The sequence below is a fragment of the Typopeltis vanoorti genome, chromosome 9, assembly GCF_054136105.1.
Source record: "Typopeltis vanoorti isolate ZY-2024b chromosome 9, IOZ_Tvanoo_1.0, whole genome shotgun sequence".
Lineage (NCBI taxonomy): Eukaryota > Metazoa > Arthropoda > Arachnida > Uropygi > Thelyphonidae > Typopeltis > Typopeltis vanoorti.
The window spans coordinates 21956890-21980439 of NC_143557.1; the positions used below are offsets into that span (position 1 = coordinate 21956890).

Here is a 23550-nt window from a genome sequence, read left to right on the forward strand (position 1 = left end):
AATGAAAATGCATTTATTGAGCTGTTGCAGGACAACTTCCTCAAGCATAATATGACAGAAGGAACTTGAAGTCAAAGAGTGTTAGATTTGATTATAGTGTCAGAGGGCTTTTCAATTAAAGACATAACTATTCTGCCTCTGTTTGGTGTTTTCACATAACTATTCTGCCTCATTGGAAAGTGACTAAGTTTATGAATGTTCCATTCTGAAAAGGTTACATGCTGAACTATAAAGCAGGAAATTATGACTAACTGAGCAGTATACTGAGTTCAGTGGAATGGGATCGGTTTCTGGATGTAAAGATTATCAACAGTGCATGGAAAGCATTTAAACAATACTTAAACGATATGATATCACAGTATGTCCAAAGAGTTCTAAGAATAAATAGGGTAGGAGTCAAATGGATGAGTAATCTTATTAAGCAAGAGATTTGTAAGAAAATGTTGATGTGGAAGGAATACTGTGTGCATAAGGATGATGTGCATTATGATAATTATAAGCAGCAGACTAGAACAGTTATTACTGTTGTATGGAAAGCAAAGTCTGAATATGAAAAGAAACTTGTGCTGCATGTTAAAGACAACCCACAAGAATTCTACTGATATGCTGCAAGTAAAATAAAGAATGAATATGAAAGAATAACGCTTCTAAATGCAGAATGCAGACGGCATGAGGGTTACAGATGCGGAAGAGTTTGTTCAGCTGAATGCCCATTTTGCTAAAAGGCTATCGACCTGGTGTATGCGATGTTGAGCTAACTGCTACCTCTTCACTGGATGAAAAACTCAGATGTATGAGGATGAGGTATTAGGGCTGTTGCACAAACTGAATAAGAATCCAGCAATAGGGATTGAAGGGATATCAGCATATGTGCTAAAAGAGTGCTCAGCTGAACTGGCTATTCCTTTGACCAGGCTGTTTAATATGAATCCCAGAAAAGAAAATATTGCACAGGTATGGAAAGAATGTATAGTAATTTCATTGCACAAGGATGGTGCAAAGACCAGTGCATCCATCTATCGACCAGTTAGTATCTCAGCAGTGGTGGTGAAGATTTTGGAAAAATTGGTTAGGGCTCGCATTCAGAAATGGGTTGACAGTGAATCTGTACTTTGCAATGAGCAACATGAGTTTATTAAGGAAGGGTCATGTTTTAGCAGCTTGCTCACATTCTATAATAATGTTACCATTGAACTAGACAAAGGGAATAGATACATCATGATACTTTTAGATTTTGCTAAGGCTATTGACAGAATACAGCATGGTAGACTGTTGCATAAATTGGAGAATATGGGTTTGGATTATAGAATATTAGCGTAAATAAGAGGATGACTGAATAACAGATATCAAAAAAGTGGTATATGAGGGATGTGAGTCTGCAAGATTTAAGATAACCAGTGGTGTACCACAAGGATTAGTGCTTGGTCCACTGTTATTCAATCTATACATTAAATGAACTGAGGATTACTGATGATGCAAAGAAAGGTAGGGTAATCAGGAATTCTGCTGATATCTATCAGCAGAATTCCTGATTACCCTAATGAATAATGGATGAGTAATGTAAAATCATTCACTTCAGTGTGATTATATTTCCAGTGTCATATTATATTGGTGGGATTATGCTTGAAGAAATTGATGAGGCTAGGATCTTGGAGTGTTAGTAGAGATTGAAGTTCAGGGGCCATGTAGCAAAGATTGCAAATACAACTCAAAAGATAATTGCAATGCTGAAATGAACTTTCACATGTAAAGATAAGGATGTTATTTTGCCTCTTTACAAGGCCTTGATAAGACCTCACTTGGACTATTGTGTGCAGGTCTGGTCTCCTGGTTTCCATTGCGATTCTGATATATTGGGGAGTATGCAAAGGGGAGTGTTAAAAATGATATCAGGATTATGGAATACTGATTATGAAGACAGATTGAGAATTTGTAGACTGCACACACTAGCAAACAGGTGAAAGAAGGTTCTATGATTGAGACTTACAAACTTCTGAAAGGTTCATATAGGATTTCAATTGATGGAATTTTTCAGTTTATGGAGAGTGGGGAAAGGACAAGAGGGCATCCTTGGAAGCTGAGAAGGAATGCTGCTAAGGGGATGAGGGCTAGATTTTTCTCCCCGAAGGTGGTGCGTGATTGGAATGGATTGCGATCGGATGTTGAGTGCAAGCAGTGTGAATGAATTCATGAATAAGTATGATAGCTTCTGCGTGTAGTATGTGCTCTCCCTCAATAATGAGGGAGGGCACATACTACACGCAGGCCTCTCTTAATGATAATGATAATAATAATGATTATTCATTTTACACTTGCTTTGCCAGTGCATACCATCGACATTGTCCCTTGTACTACTCTTTCCTATCACAGCAACCAGGCAACTACGTTTCTTCCTTTGGCCTCTATCTCACACCTGATAATCTTAGATGAACTGTTTTTTGTATCCTTGTTTTTCTGATGTACTCCTACTTATGTTGTCTTCAGTTCTGCACTCTCATTAGAAAAGCTCTTCCTGTTATCCTGTTGTCGTTTCTAAAAATATTATATTTCTTGTATTTTATCCTTATGACCATATTATCTTCCATCAGCCAAGTCTCACCAATGCTAGAAATTTCTCTTCCTGATTCTAAATACTTCAGACATTCTCATACAACATTCATCATAGACATTCTCATATAAATTGCAAAACCCCCCCTTTCAACCTTGCATTCATTATCTTACATTCAGAGCCTAGGGATCTATATTCAGCATTATATGATCATTTCCTACTCAATAACTTCTAGGATGTCTGCACCCATATTCATGTTCATATTTTTATGCCTTTGAAGATATCTCAGTGAGTCAGGTGAAATTGAACTAATAACTAAATAAAATTTAGTTAATTATCCCTAGATGTCTGTTTCTTCAATCTACATCTAAGTATTCACACTGGATTTGTTTAACAGTAAACAATAAAGTGAAGGTACTAAAGTATTTTGAATCATACAACTAATGATCATGCCTTAGTACAAAAGTCAAATCAAAGATTGATGCAAGTTGCAGAGTGCTGTTACTTTTTTCAGTTTTTATTTACTATTCAGAAAAAAATATTTTCTTGCTCAATATATAATCATACATGATAAATAAATTATTTTGTTATTATTCATAATTATGTTCATTTGATATCTGGGCCAAGATATCCATGCCAGTTTTTACAAATGTTGAGTTGAATATTATTTACTAAAAATTTAGTATATATTTTTTTGAATTAAAAAAAAAAATTGCAATTTATAGGAAATGACAATACCATGGTGCATGAAGCGAGCAGAACTGGTATATAAGTGTGTTAAAGGCTTTATGATTGAAATGGCATCTTTAGCAGGGGATGAAACAAGAACAGTTCAGTTTATGGTACCAAAGGTAAGAAAATGTATATTAGTTAATGAACAGTTACTTTGGGGGGGGGGGTGAAATAATGCTATATTATTATTATTATTATTCGTGACACCTCCAATATATAATAAACAGATTTTCTATACTCATTATTTCCATATTGTAACAAGCAGTTGTGCTCTAAAGAAGCTGGTTTGAAGTCCAGCAGAATACAAGCCATTTAATGGATTAATACATTTTTTTATTCTTTTAGTGTGGTATAATATTATTAAAAAGGCAGAGATGAATAATTATTGAGGAACACGTAAGTCCACAGTAATAACTTTTAATTAATAAATAAGGTACAGATATTTCATACTAAAACTAATAGTACATCTTCAATGTTACAAACAGATAGGAATGGAATACAAGTAACGAACATTCAGTGGATCACCTATTAAAATACATTGTTGTCGCAAGCTAGGAAATGAAAGAAATTAATATAAGATAATTGGTTTTTTAACGATTACATAAAATAAAAGTCTCCCAGATCTTCGAGAGAGAGAGAGAGAGAGAGAGACAATCATTTCGATTTAAATTCGGTTGGTATAAAATAGCTTCACAACTTTCTTTAAAGAGGCGTTCATATTTGAACCTGCATCTATGAAGGAGAATAGCTTTATCCCACTGGATATTATGGGTAGTGGTAATACTGTGTTGTGTTAGACCAGACTTCTGAGGTTTGTTGTAATCAATATAATATTGATGTTCTTTAATTCTTTTTTCCACATAATTGCCAGTTTGTCCAAAATAAGAAATATTGCATTCACATGGTATTTGGTAAATGCCAGCCAAAGACAGAGATGACAGTTGATCTTTTGTAGAAGGCAATAAGAAAGAAATTTTGTTGATAGGAATATATGTGGGAATCAATTGGTACTTTTTTAAAATTCTACCTATAGGTTCTGAGATTCCTGGAATGTAGGAGATTGGAACTCTGCAGACTGTTGAAGAAACCTTAGATATTGGAACATAAGATTCAATTATCTGTTGGATTTGATTAGGGTGGTAATTATTAGATTCCATTAATTTTTAATGATGAAAAGTTCTTGTTGTAAGATTTCTGGAGAAGAGCAAACTTCATGTGCTGTATTAATTAGAGATTTAAGAATGCCAAATTTTTGCGATGTGTGGTGAGCAGACTTTTAATGAATATATCTGCCAGTAAATGTGGGTTTTCAAGAGACACTTGTAGATAAGGTACCAGAAGAAGTTTGAGTAAGCAGGATGTCCAAAAATGATCAAGTACCAGAATTTTCCTTTTCCATGGTGAATTGGATACAAGGGTGAAGGCTATTTATGTGTTCTAGAAAGGTGGAAAGCTCATCTTCAGTATGTGACCATTTGGTCACATACTGAAGACCTTTGTCTCCACCTTTGACTAACTATTTTTTGAAACAAATCGAAGAGACTATGTTTTCATCTATTCACCCTCAGCCTTCTCTTTGGTATCGTTATGTCAATGATATTTTTGCCATTTGGTCACATACTGAAGATGAGCTGTCCACCTTTCTACAACAGATAAATAGCCTTCACGAGATGATGTGTTCTCTATTTGGCCTCATGGCCCAGACACATTAGATTCCTTCCTCAACAGCCTACATCCAAGAATCCAGTTTACGATGGAAAGGGAAAAGAACAATAGTTTACCTTTCCTAGACACCTTAGTTACACGCCTTCCTAATGGTACACTTTCCTTCACTGTATATAGAAAATCTATGCACACAGGCAGATACATTCACAAACTCTCCCACCACCACCCCACTCAACAATATGGCATTATTAAAACTCTGACCAAGAGAGCCTGCAATCTTTGTTCCAGTGGGACCACCCTTGCAACTGAGCTTGACCACATACACAACACCTTCCTCTCCAATGGCTACAGCGATCACAATATTAAAAAAATAATCACTTCCTCCTCCATTCCCTGGCCATCTCTTCAGAAAGAGTTTAGAAATGCCATCACCATACCCTATATCCGTGGCACATCGGAAAAAATAGCCAAGATTTTAAAAAAGTACAACCTACACACAGCATTTAGCCCCACTGCAAACTTGCTACCCTCATCCATTCTACAAAAGATCAGCTCCCTCCTCTCTCAGTGCCTGGAGTTTATGAAGTACCCTGTTCCTGTAAGCTGGCATACTTTGGACAGACAGGCAGATCAGCAACCATCTGCCTATAGGAACACAAGTCATACATCTGCAACCATGACTATGGTCAGTCAGGCCTGGCTGACCATGTCTTGGATACAGCCCACAGGATTTCATGGGAAAAAACCACAATGCTCCACTAGAGCAAATTCAAAAAAGAGAGAGAGACTATTTTTAGAATCTGCAGCAGCTCTCAGGAACCAACCAAATCTAAACAAATCCTACCATGGAGAACCATAATGAGACAAACTTCCTGATCCGTAACATGAATACTTGGCCTGAAGAACTAAAAAGAAAGCTTAAATCCTCACATCCCATTACTCCTAGACTGTATGGGGCACCTAAAATGCATAAGGAAGAAGTGTCACTTCGTCCGATTGTGGATGGCAGGTCCTCCCCCACTTACCTATTGGCTAAGCACCTAGCGAACTTAAGGGAAAAATTAGACAAACAAAATCCTACATAAAAAATTCTCAACACTTTGTTGACAAACTCAAAAACATGAAGATAACACAAACAGACATAATGGCCAGTCTAGACGTAGTATCCTTGTTCACGAATGTACCAGTAGAAGTCATGAACATTATCAAAGATCTCTTTCCTGCTGATATTACAAAGATGTTCAAGCATTGTCTACAATCAAATTTCTTCAAAGTTAACAAGGTATACAAACAATTAGAAGGCCTAGCCATGGGCAGCCCTTTTCATGGAGAAATTTGAAAATGAAATCTTCACCAGCATTATTCCTAACCTTCAATATGGTGGAGATATGGAGACGATATCTTCATCATATGGCAAGACAACGTGGAAAACCTACATATGTTTGTCAATAGAATCAACACACTCCACAATAAAATCAAATTTACTCTAGAAGTAGAAAACGATGAACAGCTACACTTCTTAGACATACTAGTTAAAAGACAAGGTAGCAATTTCAAACTGTCCATTTACAAAAAAACCTACAAACACTGGACGATATCTACATTACTCTTCAAACCATCATAGGTCACATAAACAGAGCATCATCCACATGTTGAGAAATCGAGCTAGAAACTTTATCTCCGACGATGAAGAAGTTCAAGCAGAACTGTCCCAAATCGCTATAACACTATCGCAAAATGGTTATCCTTGAAACATCATCAACAAATTTCTATACAAAGATAACCAACAAGAAAGAACAGTCTCCCAGAAAATTTCAACAGCAGTCATCCCTTTTATGGGTTCAATTTCCACCAAAATTGCGAGATTGTTAAAGGCCCATAGCATTAGGGTTGTATTTAAACCAACTACTAGCATCAGACAGGTTCTACGATCTCCTAAAGATAGTGTTCCATTTTATAAATATCCAGGTGTGTATAATATTCCATGCACTTGCGGTCTTTCCTACATTGGACAAACTTCGAGAAGCCTGGAAATAAGACAGAAAGAACATGTTTGCAATGTAAATCACAACAGAACGATCACCTCCGGGTTAGCACATCAATTTTCAACTTCGAACCACACTATAGACCGGAATAACAGCTCTATGCCCTACATACACGAAGATTACAGACATCGATTATTTAAAGAAGCAGCAGCAGCAGCAGTAGTGCTACGTACAGGCAGCAACCTAAACAGAAATTAAGGGGCCATGCTGAACGATACTTGGAAAAATGTAATTAATTCCCTCAGTTCAACAGAACTGCAGTACGCGAATAATCATATTACGCGTTTGCATGTAACGCATGTTCAATATACTGAGTAGAAATGTCACACGAATGTGTTACCTTAGCTACCTAACATTTACTAACTTTTTTTGCATTTATCATTTTTTTGTACTGTGCAAACCTTGAAAAAGCTAGTCAGTTACTAGCGAAACCATAGGCAATATTGTATGAACATACATACGAATTAAAAATCTATGGTCAGTTTAACAATAAGTCTTATATTTTGTAAATACGGTTGCATTAAGCTTCGTAAGATTTGGGAAACGCTTATCATCAGAGATCCCACCTAATATTCCAGGCCACCTACAACTGCCCATAGAGGGCGCTCCACCTAGATAGGACTTTAGAATCACCCACGTGGCTGGCTGAGTATTGTGTGTTATTTGTGTATATGTTACATTAGTTTTTTTTTTGAAATCCCTGAAGATATCTCAGTGACTGAGATGAAATATAGGAAGTATTAAATTTTGTTTTAATTCTTTCTGATTGCTGTATACAATCCATTAAGCCGGCAACATGATGTCCTCACAGCACTTAAACCTCAACAAAAGGGTAGAAATTCTCTGTCGGCCCATTTCTGAATGCGAGCCCTAACCAACTTTTCCAAAATCTTCCCCACCATTCCTGAGATACTAATTGGTTGATAGTTGGATACATAAGTCTTTTTGCACCACCCTTGTACATTGGAATTACCATACATTCTTTCCATTCCTGGGGAATCTTCCCTATTCTGAAACTGATATTAAACAGTGGGGTGCTTAAGGGTCAAAGCTGTATAACTGAGAGGAGACCTCCACGTAGCCTTTAAAGGAATGCGGAGAACCGAATAGGGCTTCTGACCTAATGTCCAATCCTCACCTTCTCGTGGTGCACCCTGTTGGGTATCTACTTTGATACTGAACGAACGAGGATGGGCTGACAATTTGGGATTTAGCCGACCAAATTGTATTCTTATTGGTTAAACCAAAATAAAAAATGATGGTACAACATGACAAAATTTCATGTCAGCTGGGGCGTCGGCCGGTTAAACAAGGCCCCCGTTGTTTTTGCCAGGGAACAAGGGCGAACAGCGAAAAGTCAGCTACTGGAACAAATCTGAAAACAAACCCCAACTCAACATCACCAGAGTTAAAGATTGGTACTATCAACGTGAGAAGCCTGAATCGCAAAGAAATGGAGCTAGCTGAGGATTTAGATAAGTACCAGATCGACATAATGGGGGTGACTGAAACAAAAAAGACCAAAACTGGTGAGATCTTTCTGAGCAATAAATACAAAATGTTATATTCAGGCAATGACAATCAAGGAAAAGAAGGAGTAGCCATAGTATTCAACACAAAATACGAGGCTAATCTTCTTGAATGGCAGTCAGTCTCAAGTAGAGTAATGTGGGCAAATATGAGAATGGGGAATTAGACAATGAGACTTATTTGTGCCTATGGTCCCACAGAAGGTTCTACTAAGGTAGAAGTGGGAGAATTTTTTGAGGCTTTACTGACACAATGAAAAAGGAAAAGTTGGTCCTTGTTGGGGATCTAAATAGCAGGAGTAGGAAATCATTGTCAGACATATAAAATATTTTGGGAAAATTTGGAGAAAAGAGCAAAGCTAATAATAACAGCAAATACATGTTGGATTTGTGCTCAGGACATGGACTGGTTTTTACTACTTTTCCAACATAGAAATGTGCACAAATTCACATGGAGGAATAAGAAAAGTCTCATTGACTATGTTATTGTTGATAGTGATGTTTTCTCCCTGGTGCAGGACACCAGAGTGTACAGAAGATTTGAAATTGGAAGTGATCACTATTTAGTCTTGAGCAGGATAAAATTGAATTTCATATTGAAAAGAATAACATGTAAGAAAGTTTTAAAGCGAATAAAAGTTGAGCAGCTGTCAGATGTGAACTGTAGACTAAAATACAGAAAGATTATTTAAAAGAAAATGAAAGAGTTTGAGAACAGGAATCAAACCTTGGAGATTCAGTGGCAAACTCTGAAGAAAACATTGATTGATTCTGCCAGAGAGACATGTGGTGAGGTTGTGTGCAAGGATAAAAAAATCAGAACTCCCTGATGGACACAGGAAGTTAAAGAGGCAGTGAAGGAAAAGAAGAAAGCATATCAAAAGTTCCTGGCAAATAAGTCAGCCTTTACTCTTACAGAATACAGAGACAAATGTAAGAAAGCTAAACAGTGTGTAAAACTAGCTAAACAAAAGTCATGGGAGGACTTTGGCAAGAATATAGAAAATAAATATCAAGAAGGTGGCAAAATATTCTGGAGGTTATTGAAGAAGCTTAGCAATGGAGGAAAGAGTGCTGTAAAAGGAATTAGAGATGATAAAGGTGACATGAAAACAGGAGAAAAAGATATCCTTGAAGTATGGAGTAATTACTTTGAAAAACTGCTAAATGAAACAAGCAGTGATGACAGCACAGTGATAAAAAAAACACTGACGAGGAATGCAGTCAGGAATACATATCCATACTTGAAGTAGAAAAAGCCATCAAAGGCTTGAAATGTGGAAAGGCAGCAGGAGTAGATGAAATTCGACCAGAAATTCTGAAGTATGGTGGTATAAGAGTCTTACAGTGGCTGCACTTCATAGTTCAGAAAGCCTGGACAGAGGGATGAATTCCCGATGATTGGAGTAGAGCTCTCATAGTACCCATATATAAAAAGGGAAATAAAACTGAATGTGAGAATTACAGAGGTATTTCCCTACTGAGTGTTCCTGGCAAGATCTATGCAAGTATACTTGAGAAACGGTTGAGAAGAATTGTGGAAGAAAAGCTTGGTGAAGAACAAGCTGGATTCAGGCCAAATAGAGGCTGTCAGGATCAGATCTTCACTTTACGACAAATAGTCGAGAAAGCATGGGAATATAACAAAGATCTGTATTTAAGTTTTGTCGATTTGGAAAAGGCATATGACAAGGTGCCAAGAAAGAAGCTATTCAATACGCTGCAGTTATATGGTGTCAATGGAGCATTATATCATGCAATACTTTGTCTTTATTTGAGTTGTAAGTCAGCAGTTAGAATTGAAGGAAGTACAGGAAGATGGTTTAATGTTAAATCTGGTGTGAGACAAGGATGTACATTATCCCCTCTGTTATTTATTATCTATATGGATCACATTATGAAGGAATATGGTATTAAACCTGATATCAAAATTGGAGATGTTAATGTCAGCTCTTTGCTTTATGCGGATGATGTTATACTTCTAAATAAATCCGCTACAAGTCTGCAAGATTCTCTGACTAAAATTAATAGCTGTTGTAATAGATATGGTATGAAGGTCAGCAATAAAAAGACAAAGACAATGAAAATAGGCAGAATCATTGAAAATGTCAACTGTGTTGTGAATGGAGAACCTGTGGAACAAGTAAAACATTTCAGCTACTTAGGCACGATTTTTACTGAAGATGGTAAATTAAATATAGAAATAGACAACAGAATCAGCAAAGCTGGTATGGTGGGAAGTCAATTGAATGAATTCATATGGAATAAGAAAGTAATTAGTCGGAACACTAAATTAGCTGTATACAAGACAGTGTTCAAACCAGTTTTAACTTATGGATCTGAGAGCTGGGTCAGAAGTAAAACACTTGACCAAAGACTAGAGACCGCAGATATGAGAGTCCTGAGAAAGATTAGAGGCTTGAACAGATGGCATCAATGGCAATATCATATTAAAAATGAGGATATTAGGAAAGAACTTGACATTGTCAGCATCCAGGAATGCGTTAGCAGAGCTAATCTCAGGTGGTATGGTCACTTAAATAGAATGGGAGAGGAAAGATTAGCAAAACAAGTGTTCTCTGCCAGGTTGGCAGGAAAACGACCCAGAGGAAGACCAAGATATAGGTGGATTGGTACGGTACAAAGTGCCTTAGACGATAGAAATATAAGATCTGATAATGTTGGAGTCTTGACAAGTAACAGAGTGATTTGGAGGAAAATTGTAGATAGGAAGTTAATAAGGATGTAATTTTTTCATGTAGTACTGTCATATCCTGTACACCCCTTGAGGGTACATGGCAGGAATTTGATGATGATATTAAACAGCCTAGTCAAAGGAATAGCCAGTTCAGCTGCACACTCTTTTAGCACACAAGCTATCCCATCAGTCCATATTGCTGAATTCTTATTCAGTTTGTGCAACAGCTCTAATATCTCCTCTTTATACATCTGAGTTTCTTCAGAAGAGGTAGCAGTGAACTCAATGTTGAATACACCAGGTTGATAGCTTTTAGCAAAATAAATGGGTGCTCATTAGTTTTCTGCATCTATCACCTTCACATTATCTGCATTCAGTAGAGTTATTCTTTCATAATCATTCCTTCTTTTACTTGCAGTATATCAATAGAATTTTTGTGGGTCGTCTTTAGCTTGCAGAGGCAGTTTTTTTTCGTACTCAGACTTAGCTCTCTGTACAACAGTTGTGACTTTTCTGGCTTGCTGCTTATAATTTTTATAACAGACATCATTCTTGTGTGCACGGTATTCCTTCCACATCATCCTTTTCCTACGAATCTGTTGCTTGATAAGACTACACATTCATTCGACTCCTACCCAATTTATTTTTCAAATTCTTGGAACACATTCTCATATTGCATCATTTAAGTATTTTTTTAAATGCTTTCCATCCACTGTCAATATTCTTCCCATCCAATGACCGAATTGGACTGAACTCAGTATACTCCTAAGTTGTTCATCATTTCCTGGTTTGTAGTTCAACATGCAACCTTTTCTAATGGAACATTCATAAACTTCGGCACTTCTCAAGTGAGTACCGCATGCTAACTAACACACCCTCTGACACTATAATCAAATCTAACACTCTTTGAAATCAAGTTTCTTCTGTCACGTGCTGCTTTAGGAAGTTGTCTTGCAACAGCTCAATAAATTCAGTTTAATTCTTCTCATGAGATTTTACTGCTACCCAATTAATGTTTGGATAATTAAAGTCCCCCATTATGATTACTCTTTTCGTGCCTACCGTCTTTATTTGGTGTTGCATTTCTTCATTACTAGCAACCGATTCACTAGGTCTGTAACAACACTCCATTATGTATTTGATCTTGATAGATTCCACCGCATACCAGATGATATCAAACTCACTGGCACATGTAATACTGTTACTAGTAGTACAATCATAGGTTTCACCTCTAACTGAATTCAAGTCATCCGATATCATTAACAGCATGTCCTCTCCCCTCTTATCCTGCCTATCTCTCTTAATATTTAAGATTTAAATTTAATATATATAGTGAAGTATGTATGTTTATGACAGAGTTCAGCTATAGTTCAATGTCCAATGTTGAAAGTCACTCTAGGGCCCCCTTTGACACTTCATGTATCTCCTGCAAGTTGCTGTGGAAACGGTGAAGGGAGCAATCATTGATGATATGTTTGGTAGTTTGTAGAATATGGGGTGCAGTCACAGTAGGGGCTATTTGGCATATTCCATTTATGTAGAAGGTAGCCACATCTGCCCTGGCACATCCTGATTCTGTTGTCCATAGTCTTTTCAGAAGGACGAAGCTGAGCTGGCAGCTGCAAGGGTCTTTCACATGAGAGCCATTTGTTGGCAAGTTCATAATTGTTCATTGTTGGTTCTACATGTCGTGAGTTGAAGGTGCTGGACCAGAAAAGGCTGTGGTTATGTCCCAAAATGGGTGCCTTGACTTCAGCTGGGTTCTAGAGGAATTTATAAAGGTTGAGTAGAGACAGTAGGGAGTTATTTGCGATTTTCTGCAGTTCTTTTAATGAAGCCTGCCTTCTTCATATATTTAGTGAGACTATGTTGGAAAGCACTGGTTGGTAGCCATGGCAGAGGGGTGGATTTCAGGGTCCCCCTAATCGTGCACACTGTCATTTTCAGTTGGAAGTCAGTAATGATGTATGAGCACGTCTTTCCCAGACTGGCATGCAGTACACTGCAGCAAAGTAAACAAAGGCCAGGCCTGAGATCCTAAGTACCTTAGTTCTGCAACCCTAGCTAGTTCACTTAGTCTTGAGATGATGTTGTTTCTCATTTTTATTTTATTTTTTATTTTATGAATGTGATTTTTGTAGGTCAGACTTATCCATGTTCACGCCTAGGTATTACAGATGAGGATCATGCTTGACTGGGCTTCCACAGAAAATTAGGTTGAGTTGGTGGTTTGCCTCCTTGTTTGTGAGATGGAAAGGTGTGGTCACTGTTTTGGTGGGATTTGGCTTTAGGTGTCACTGCTTGAAGTATTTCTCAAGAGTCTCCAAATCTGTGTTCAGGGCAATCTCCAGGGAATTGAAAGACGGTGACTAATGGAGTATAGCCATGTCATCTGTGTACATATATTTGCTTGATCTTGTTTGAGGAATGTCTGAAATGGGGGAATATAGATGTTAAAAAGAATTCGAGCCAAAACAGAATCCTAAGGCAAGCCATTCTGCAAGAATCTGGATCTACATTTCCTTCTTCCAATATAGACCCAAATTTTTCTGTTTATGAGCATGAATTCTAGGAAGTGTAAGGTTGTTTTGCATCTTATGATGAAACGGAGCTTTGAGAGCAAGCCTCTGATTCATACTGTACCATAGGCCGATGTCCAGTCGATGAAGACTGCTCCAGATTTTAACTTCTTTTGGGAGCTGGCGTCAATTTGAGTTGTTGAAACCAAGACTTGATCACAGCAGTTTCTGTCAGGCCTAAAGCCAGCTTGCTCTTTAGGGAAAGTCATTGATGAGCAGGGAGATTCCTTTCCAGAAGCTTGTAGGTTGAGCATAGAAGGGCAACTGTTTACAACGTGAAGGTTTACAACAGAGCTGAGGTCTTTCCCTGGCTTGGGAACTGCAGTTATTTTAGATGCTCACCAGAGGGCTCGTTCTCCAGTAGAGATGATGGCGGAGAACAGGACTGACATCCATACCTTTCCAAGCTGGCCATGGTGGGAAGAAGGTGACTGATGGAGTATAGCCATACTCAGGAGACAGCTTACAGCTATATCATGGAAAGGAGATAAATGCTGCTTGGATCTCATTCAAAAACTGTCTGGAGAAGCATTGTCTGAATGTATTCTAAGGGTCAGGAGGTTAAATGACATAGATGCAAAATAGATGATTTGAAAGGGTTTGGTTATGCAGCTGGAAAAAGAAGGCATTATGAAAGGAACGCAAGATAAGTGGTAGTAATCAATTGCATGAGGAGTATAAAGAGCAAGTGAAGGTGGCATGGTTGGTAATGAGCTGCAGTTAGCTAATAAGGCAAAAAAAAAAAAAAAAAAAAAAAAAAAAAAAAAAAAAATCATTCTTTCAATAGTTGGCCAGTAGAAGAAAGAATGATTGTGGAAGGATGGTATTGATTGGTGAAAATAGTAGAATCATTACCATTGTGGAAGATATTTAATGAGCAGTTCATAAAGATATTTTATCTTCATGAATATGACATCATGCATAACTTGAGTACAGTGGGAAAGTCAGAGATTATATACTTCATATTAATAAAGTCATAGAGCTTGATATAACACCACACATTTTGAGAGAATGTTCCAGAGAGTTAACATCAGCTTTGATGTTCTTGTTTAGCATGAGTTCAAAGGAATGTAAAGTTGGTGAGGACCAAGATTCAGAATTGTATTAACAACAGCTGTATTCTCTTTGTCAGATAGCATGGGTTTGCTGAAGGAAGATTGTGTTTTAGCAGTCTACTTACTCATTATAACAAGGTGACAAATGCATTGGACAAGGACAGTGCATTCACTGGTATATTTAGATTTTGCAAAAGTATTTGATAGATAGATAGCAAGATGAAAAGCTTGTAATTAAACTAGAACAGATGGGATTTTGGTGGAGATGAGCTGTTTAATATGTATCAGCAAGTTGTGGATGGGGGAGCAGTATCCCAGAAGAAAAAAAGTCCTTAGTGTTGTGCCTCAAGAGTCTGTTTTAGGGCCATTGCTATATAACTCATATGTTATTGATATTGGGAAAGGTTTGAATAGCGATAGTCACTTATTTGTAGATGATGATAAGTTGGGAAGAGTTATGAGAAATAAAGCAGATGTTGTAGCTTTACTAGAGGACTTGAACAGACTGAGTGATGAGCATGGCAATGGGGTTGCCAGTTCAGTCTTGAAAAGTGCAAGGTTTAAAATTCAGAAAACATAGCTGGAATGCACAGCTTACAGTTGATAGGGATCTACTGGAGGAGGTAGAGGAGATAACAGTCTGGGGGTGCTGCTGAACAGGGACCTAAAATTTAAATGGCACATTGCTAAAATTGTGAGAACAGAACAACAAATTCTGGCACTGATATAGAGGACACTGACTTAGAAGTAAGGAAATTATGGTTCCATTTTATATTGCCTTGATTAGACCATGGTTTTCATCTTTGAAACCATGGTCTTAAAACATTTTGCAAAGTAGTGGAGAGGGTGACATGATAAAGACTTAAGTTGGTAAGGGATTTTATCAAATTAACATTTATGAGTTTTTTTCAGAGAATTTTCCATTCTTTGAAGTCATGCAAAGGAAAGCAGGTTTTTTGGATGGGGAGTGATGAATAATGTGAATGTATGTAAGACACAGTATGATGAATTGTGTGTGATATAGGGGCCTCCCATGATATGTCTGTGACTCCACTGAGCTCTGAAGATAATAAAAATAATAATAATAATAATAGTATACTTGATATAATAGTATACTGGATACAGTCATACCCCGACTTACACGAATCCGGAGTTACGCAGTTTCTTATATGTACGTATTCCCATCCCGCTTCACGCCTCACCACTAGTGGCATCTTTCCAGTGCCAGCCGCATTAGCCAGTGTCGCACATGCTGTGAACAAGCACTGACGTGTTTTGCATGGTCTCCATTCATACATGATTTTTATAGTCTACAAACCTTGCGATTGTTTAATGTTATTATTATTATTCAGGCCTCCATGAAGTCAAAAGACTCATCGTGGGATAACACTATATTATGTTATGTTCTTGTTAAAAATTTTATCACATTAAAAATAATAATGTCGTCCAAAGGAAGCAAGTCCGATTCTTCTACAGCTAGCAAGAAAAGAAAAACATTGACTTTGGAAACAAAACTCAACATTATTAAGGATTTTGAAGGCGGAATGAAAATTTGGGAGTAGTAAAGAAGTTCGATCTACAGGAATCCACAGTAAGAACAATCATAAAAGAAAGGTTTACAGACTTTGGAGGACATAGATTCTAACGAGGAATGAATTGTAGCCACAAGGTAAGGAATAAAAAAATCATTAGCTTGCTATGAAGAAATTTTGCGTGACAAGAAAAAGACATTATGCCGTCAGACGAATCTATTAGATCTTATGAAACCATTGACATCGAAATAACTTTCTTTTTTTTATGTACGAAAACCTACAATTATGATTATATTTCTTAAAAAATATAGGTGTTTTTGTAAACCTTTGGTCCCAATTAACTAATATTTTGTATGTTTGTATATATAAATTAGATGCAAAATTATACCCCGAGTTACACGAATTCGACTTACGTGCTTTTTGTTGGTCCCACCTACTGCGTAACTTCAGGGTATGACTGTATATAATAATAATAATATAAAATCTTTAAGATTTTGATGGCATCTTTTTCTTTGGTTTATTTTAGGGTGTTTCAGAAGAGCTCTTTTCAGCACTCTCCATAATGTTACCTGGCATATTCAGAGTTTCCAATCCATTAGTTCTAAAATCACAATGAAAATGAGTTGAGATGTCAGCATGATTCTTCTTATGGAAATAATCTAACATAATAAATTTCATATTAAAAATAGTAATTCAGATCAAAGAAATTATAGTCATTTCTAAATTCTTAAGGAAATTCACATTTCCTTAAGAAATTATATGAAATCATTTTCAGAATATTGAAACATTGCTTATTTTTTTAATTTTTTATTTTATTTTATTTTTTGTATGTCACTTGTACGCAGTGGATTCTCATTATACCTAATCTAGTTTCCAAAGAGTAATGTGTAATTGTTCTTATGGAGGATTACCTAATATATAATAAATTTTGTATTAGATGTGGTAATTCAGTTAAAAATAAAATTGTCATTTCTGAATTCTTCAAATTTTCATTAAGAAATCATATGAACTCATTTTCGTGTATAGTTGGTTTTCTCACTGTAGCAAACCTAGGATCCAAGAAATAATTTGTTAAAGCAATTTTCTTTTAAACAGGTGTGGGACTCTGTCCAGAAGTGCTCAGTAGTTTAAGTAAGTGAGTTCATGTAATGATGTTTGCTATAGTGACAGCTAATTGTAATTTAATTGTAAATTAATGGCGCCTTTGCAGCTCAGTGAATGTGGCGTTTGCACACCATGGCGCTTGACCGCACGAAGGAAGACTTCGTTTTGAATCAGCGACTAGAACAAATTTTTGTCCGTGCAGTTAGCCTAGTGGCTGTGCACTTCACAACCATATGCGTGAGGAAGGAGTGTCCTAGGTTCGATTCCGTCGGTGACGTGAGGAGCTGAAGGATCTTCCTCAGTCTTAGCCAGTCTTGGGTGTGGACAGTAGGATTTTTTCCCCAGTTTATCCTGGGATTTTTCATCCCGCAAACCGGCCTTGAGAACTCAACACTACAGGACATAGGATACACCAGGGTGTAAGGCTGACCACCTTATCCTGTGAACGGTTCAGGTCCAAAAATTAATAAGCTCTCGACACTGCAAGATAAAAGAGGATAAAAGGATGATGAGATGTACCTTATTTGAAAATTAATTTTGAAGTAACCTTTGTGTACATTGAATATAAGTTGATAGTTTCTGCATTGAACTCTCTACACACACACACACACACACACATTGATTGTCTGAAAAATATCAGGTGGTTATGTACTTGGATGAGGGGGAGAAGGAATGTGGCAGTATTCCAGAAATCTCTGGAATACACTTTCCTGGACTAATGCTCATTGCTGTAAAACATGTTTGTTAATGTGTTTTGTGTGGTTTGACAGGATCTATTTGTTTTATAATGATGATGATGATGCCAGTATGAATCAGGAAGGGTACTAATGTCAAGTCCCTTCAGAAAAAATTAAACTAACTTTTACCATAAACAAATAGTGTGGATTAATAATAATGTTAATAAGTTTAAGATTTGCCTTTTTGAGTGGAAATATGCTTCAGGAAGATGAATGAGATTTGAGATTTTATCTCGAGATTACATTTGGCAGAACTTCACAGAGTGTGATTACAAAGTTCACATCATATTGCTGCTGTGACAAGAATAACACAAGTAAAGATAAAGGGATTGTTGTGGCACTGTATAAGGCCTTGATCAGATCACCTGAAACTATAGTAATCCCTCAATTATCCAACCACAGTGGGAGAGCAATTTGCTGGTGAGATAATTGAAGGGTTGGATAACTAAAGGTGCATTTATATTTTCTCTGAACTCATACTTCATGTTGCTCATTTTTTGTAAGATGCAAAATAAAAAGCAAAGGTTTTATTTTTATGTAACATGCATGATACTATAACAGGACTACATGATTAAGTTTGAATTATTACTAATTTTCTGTCAACAATTTTCCTCCAAATTATTCTATTGCTTGTCAACACTCTAATTTTGCCAGATGCAAATTTTTTTCTTATAGAATACTTCTGACTAAATCAGTCCAGATCTTGGTCTTCCTCTGGCCTTTTTCCTACCATCTTAGCATAAAATGCCTGTTTTACTAAGTGATCCTCTTCCATTCTGTTTAAATGACTGTATCACCTGAGATTAGCTCTACTCACCACATTCTTAAATACTAACAATATCTTCATTTTTAATAATACTTTACCACTTGTGCCATCTGTTCACTCCACTGATTTTTCTCAAAACTCTCTACTTGTGGACTCTAGTCTTTGATCAACTGTTTTATTTCTAACTCAGCTGTCAAATCTGTAGGAAGATCAGTTTGAACACTGTCTTGTGTACTGCTAGTTTGGTGTTTTGGCTAATTTCTTTCTAATTCCATATAAATTTATTCATCTGACTCTCCACCATAAAAGTTCTGCTTAATAGCTGAAATGTTTTAATTGTGCTACAAGCTCTCCATTGAAAATGCAGTTGAAGTTTTCCATGTTCCTGACTGATGCCATAGTTTTCATACTTTTGGTCTTTTTCTTGCTATTTTTCATGCCAAATTCTTAATAGTATAGTTGTTATCCAGTTTAATTAAAGAATCCTGAAGACTTGCACTTGATTTGTTTAGGAACATCATCTGCCGAAAGCTGAGTTGGATATCTCTGACTTTGATATCAGATTTAATGCCGCTTTCTTTCATAATATCCATATAGATGATGAAGAGAGTGGGGATAGAGTACATTTCTGTCTTACACTTGATTTTATATCACACTACCTTCTTGTACTTCCTTCATTTCTAACTGCTGACTTACAACATAAATATAGACCATGTATATTGCTGTGTATGATGTTCCATTTACCCCATATAATTCTAGAGTTCCAAGCAGTTTTTCTCTTGCCACCTTCTCATATGATTTTTCCATATCTATAAAAACTTGAGTACAGATCACCTGATATATTCCAATGGTTTCTCAAATATTTCATCATAAATTGTAAAGCTGATCCTGACAACTTCTGTTAGGCCTCGATCCTGCTTGTTCTCCAAGCTTTTCTTCCATAATTTTTCTTGGCCTCTTTTCCTCTTTTCAAATACGCTTACAGAAATCTTACCTGGACACTTAATAGTGAAATTTTTCGAATTCTCACATTCAATTTTTAGTAAAACAGAATGTGATTAACGTTTATATAGATGAAAACAAATAGCTCTACTCCATCTGGAATATGCCTTTTGAATTATACAGTGTAACCATTGTAAACAGTTTATACTTCTATATATATATGAGCATTTGAATATCATCCATACCTGCAGATTCCTTTTACAGTACACTTTCTTCCATTTGGAAGCTTTTTTTTTAATAGCCTTTAGAACATTTTGACACTTTCCAGATATTTATCTCCTGTATTCTTGCCAATCTTCCCATTTTTGGCTTAGCTCAGCTCAGCTCTCTTACATTATTTTGTATATTCTCTTAGAACATTTGCTAACTTACTTGCTAAGAACTTTCCATTTGATAATTTTTTTGTGGGGATGAGACTGTATCTTTAACTTCTTGTGCCCATCATGGTGTTCTGATTTTTCTTTCCTTACCACAACTTCCTTAGTGGAATCAGTTGATATTTCCTTCAGAGTTTGCCATGAGGTTGTTTATTGTTTTTGAACTTTTCCTTTTGTCTTGAATAAATATTTGTATACTTGAGTCTCAAGTTCACTTACAATGCTGCTGAACTTTTTTTTTTCTTACATATTGTTCTTTTCAATGTGATATTCATTTTTATCCTACTTAAAACTAAGTGATGGTCATTTCCATTTTCACATCCTCTGTGCATACCTGTATCCTGAATCATCATTGAAGCCACTAGAAACAGTAACATAGTCAATGAGGCTTTCTTTATTATTATTATTATTATTATTATATGACACCTCCAGGGAGTCCCAAGACTCATTGAGGGAGGACACCCACTCTACAACTCCGACTAATTTTACAGCTCATTCCACCAGCTACAACTTACCGCAACTACACCAATGCCATCTATCACCCACCACAACTATCACCACTAGTATTTCCACAGACAATCGCAAACATCCATGCCCATGGTGGGATTCGAACCCACAGCCTTTAGGCTGGAGAGTGGATGTGCACATCTTTATGTTGGATCATGGTGTTAAGACTAGTCCATAAATAGAAATCCAGCAAATACTTTCCATTATTATTAGCATTGTCCCTTTCTTCAGTTTTTCCAAAAACTTTTCCATATGCCAGGTAGGATACTCTGCTGTTTAAATCTTCAACAAGAACCAGCTTTTCTGTTTTCTTTATGTCATCTGCCTTCTCTAATGACCCAAAAAATTCCTACACGTCTTTGCTAGGAGAACATTCTGTGGGGACCATAGGCACAAATAACTTTCATTTTCCAATTCCCTATTTTGAAATTTCTCTATGCAACTTTACTTGAAATTGCCTTTTATATTGATCCCCTACATGAAAGAGGTCGAACAACCTATAAGTAATTCTTTAGGAATACTTCATGAGGAAGGCTATTCCAGAGGACATGGGTGGATGGAATGAAAGAGGAAAAGGTGAAGCAAGTTCATTGTGTTTGCAGTTGCACAGTAAGGGTTGGAAATGAAGATTTTGCATAAAACATTATTTCTTATCTCTGCTTCCCCCCCCCCCCCCTTACCATACTAGTCACTCTCCTGGCCTGTGTCTTATATTCTTCATGCATTTGCTCCCCACCCTTCTCCTTATATCTCTTCCATAGCCTCTTTTTCGCATTACCCTCATCTGAAAAATGCGAAAAAGAGGCTATGTTTATAGAATTCCTGTTTAATATTGCTTGTCATCAACTTTACTCCAAATTGTGTCCTCTTCTTCACTCGTGATATACAACTTACCATTGCTACTAACAAATATTCTTTCACAATTTCCCACGCACTAATAATATCCTGGCCTTCCAATTCCTCCCTCCATGAAAATTCCCGAAGTTGACATCTAAGACTATTATAATCACCTGCTTTATAATTCCACATATGTTCCTTTCTCTTTGATACTCCTGCATATCTATTCATCTTCCAAGTCAAAACCACATGGTCACTCTCTCCAAATGGGGAAAGAGATGTCATCTCAGTTATAATCAGTTCTTCTTATGCTATGACCAAATCCAAAAACCTCTTGTTCCCTCTATTACATGCTGCCTAAGACATTTGTCCCTTAAGAATTCTAGAAATTCCATTCCCTTATTACTACATGCATTTTCCTCTTCCTAATTTATACTGCTATAGTTAAAATCTCACATAACAATCATTCTTCTTGCACTTGCCAAGCTCAGCTGCCTAAACATCTCCTGCTCCTCACCCTCTGTGCCCCTTGGCTTGTAACAGCACTCCACTAAATATCCTGTCTTGCCCATCTATACCTCACGTTGTGTGCTTTCAAAACCATTAGTGTCACTGCCTTACAAAGCCTCCACTCTTAGAGGACGAGTCATCACTTATCATAAGCAGTACTCCACCACTGCATTTTTTCCCCTGCCTATCTTGCCGAAAAATGCTGTATCCTGCTACTGCTGTTCCTGTTATTATATTATTTTCTGTCAACCACGTCTCAGAGATCCCAATAATCTTCGGACAGGCTGATGCTATCAGTGCCACCAATTCATCTCCTTTATTCCGGATACTCCTGGCATTAGTATAAAGCATACAAAGTCACTGTTTCTATACCTATCATTATCCCCTTCAGACTCCACTGGACTCAGCATTACCTGAGTCCACATTCCCACAAGAGGCCACCCCTGCTGCCATCCACTCTGGGAATTCTAGTTTCCCTGCATTGACACCAACTTGTTCATTAAACAGCAAAAATCTCCCCAGATGCCTATGTCCTTCCTCGTTCATATGCAAGTGGTCTCTCGCATACAGTTCCTTTCTGTCCTCAAATGCCCTCCAAGCATCCATGTATTCCAGTCCTCTCTTCTGGTACATTCTGGCTATCATGCTATTCATTATTACTGCTCTTCTACTCAGCTTATCATTATCGTACCTGGGCAACACACACACTTCTTTCCTCTCTGTGTTTTCTTTTGTACAACCTCAAGCATGAATCTCAGATCTCTGGCCACCTCGATTTACATTGCCTCTCAATTCATTCGTGTCCACCATCACAATCATCTCATCCACCCTTTCACCCCGCTTAATTGTCATAGCCACACTTTCTATCATTCTTCTAGGCAAACACTCCTCTGGCATCCTATCTTGCACACCACAGATCATCAAGTCTCCATTCATCACACATCTTACCACTCTGTTCCTTGATGGCTCATCTGTATCCTTCACTCTCTCTCCTCTAACACTTTCTCTCTCTGTGTTCCCCTACTTACCTGCCATCACTCTATACCTGGTTCCAGCACTCCCTCGCATTCTTCTCATTCCCTCTCTCCTACTGTTTCGATCCTCTTCTATCATTCCCATAACTCTCTCTCATTCCCTCTCTTCTACTGTTTCTATTCTCTCCTCATCTATCATTCTCATAACTCTCTCTCACTCCTACTCTGATTCAACTTGCATTCATCTCTTCCATTTGCCTAATCTCATCTTTCACACTTCTCAACTTATTCCCGAGACATTCTCCTTCCTCTTTCAGCTCATCTCTCTCTCTCTCTCTGCAAGTTAGCTACTC

The 23550-nt window shown here is 37.1% G+C and overlaps 1 protein-coding gene across 6 annotated transcripts in view; it reads left to right on the forward strand.

Moving 5' to 3' along the window:
- LOC150102918 (FERRY endosomal RAB5 effector complex subunit 3) overlaps window positions 1-17360 on the forward strand; it is a 342399-nt gene extending 325039 nt beyond the window's left edge. For all 6 annotated transcript variants that reach the window (XM_090398559.1, XM_090398556.1, XM_090398555.1 and 3 more), the window contains 2 exons: window positions 3274-3399; window positions 16910-17360. In XM_090398559.1, the coding sequence (XP_090254685.1) occupies window positions 3274-3399; window positions 16910-16999 (216 nt within the window). In that variant the 3' untranslated portion in view covers window positions 17000-17360. The remainder of the gene's footprint in view (window positions 1-3273; window positions 3400-16909) is intronic.
- The last annotated feature ends 6190 nt before the right edge of the window (window positions 17361-23550 follow it).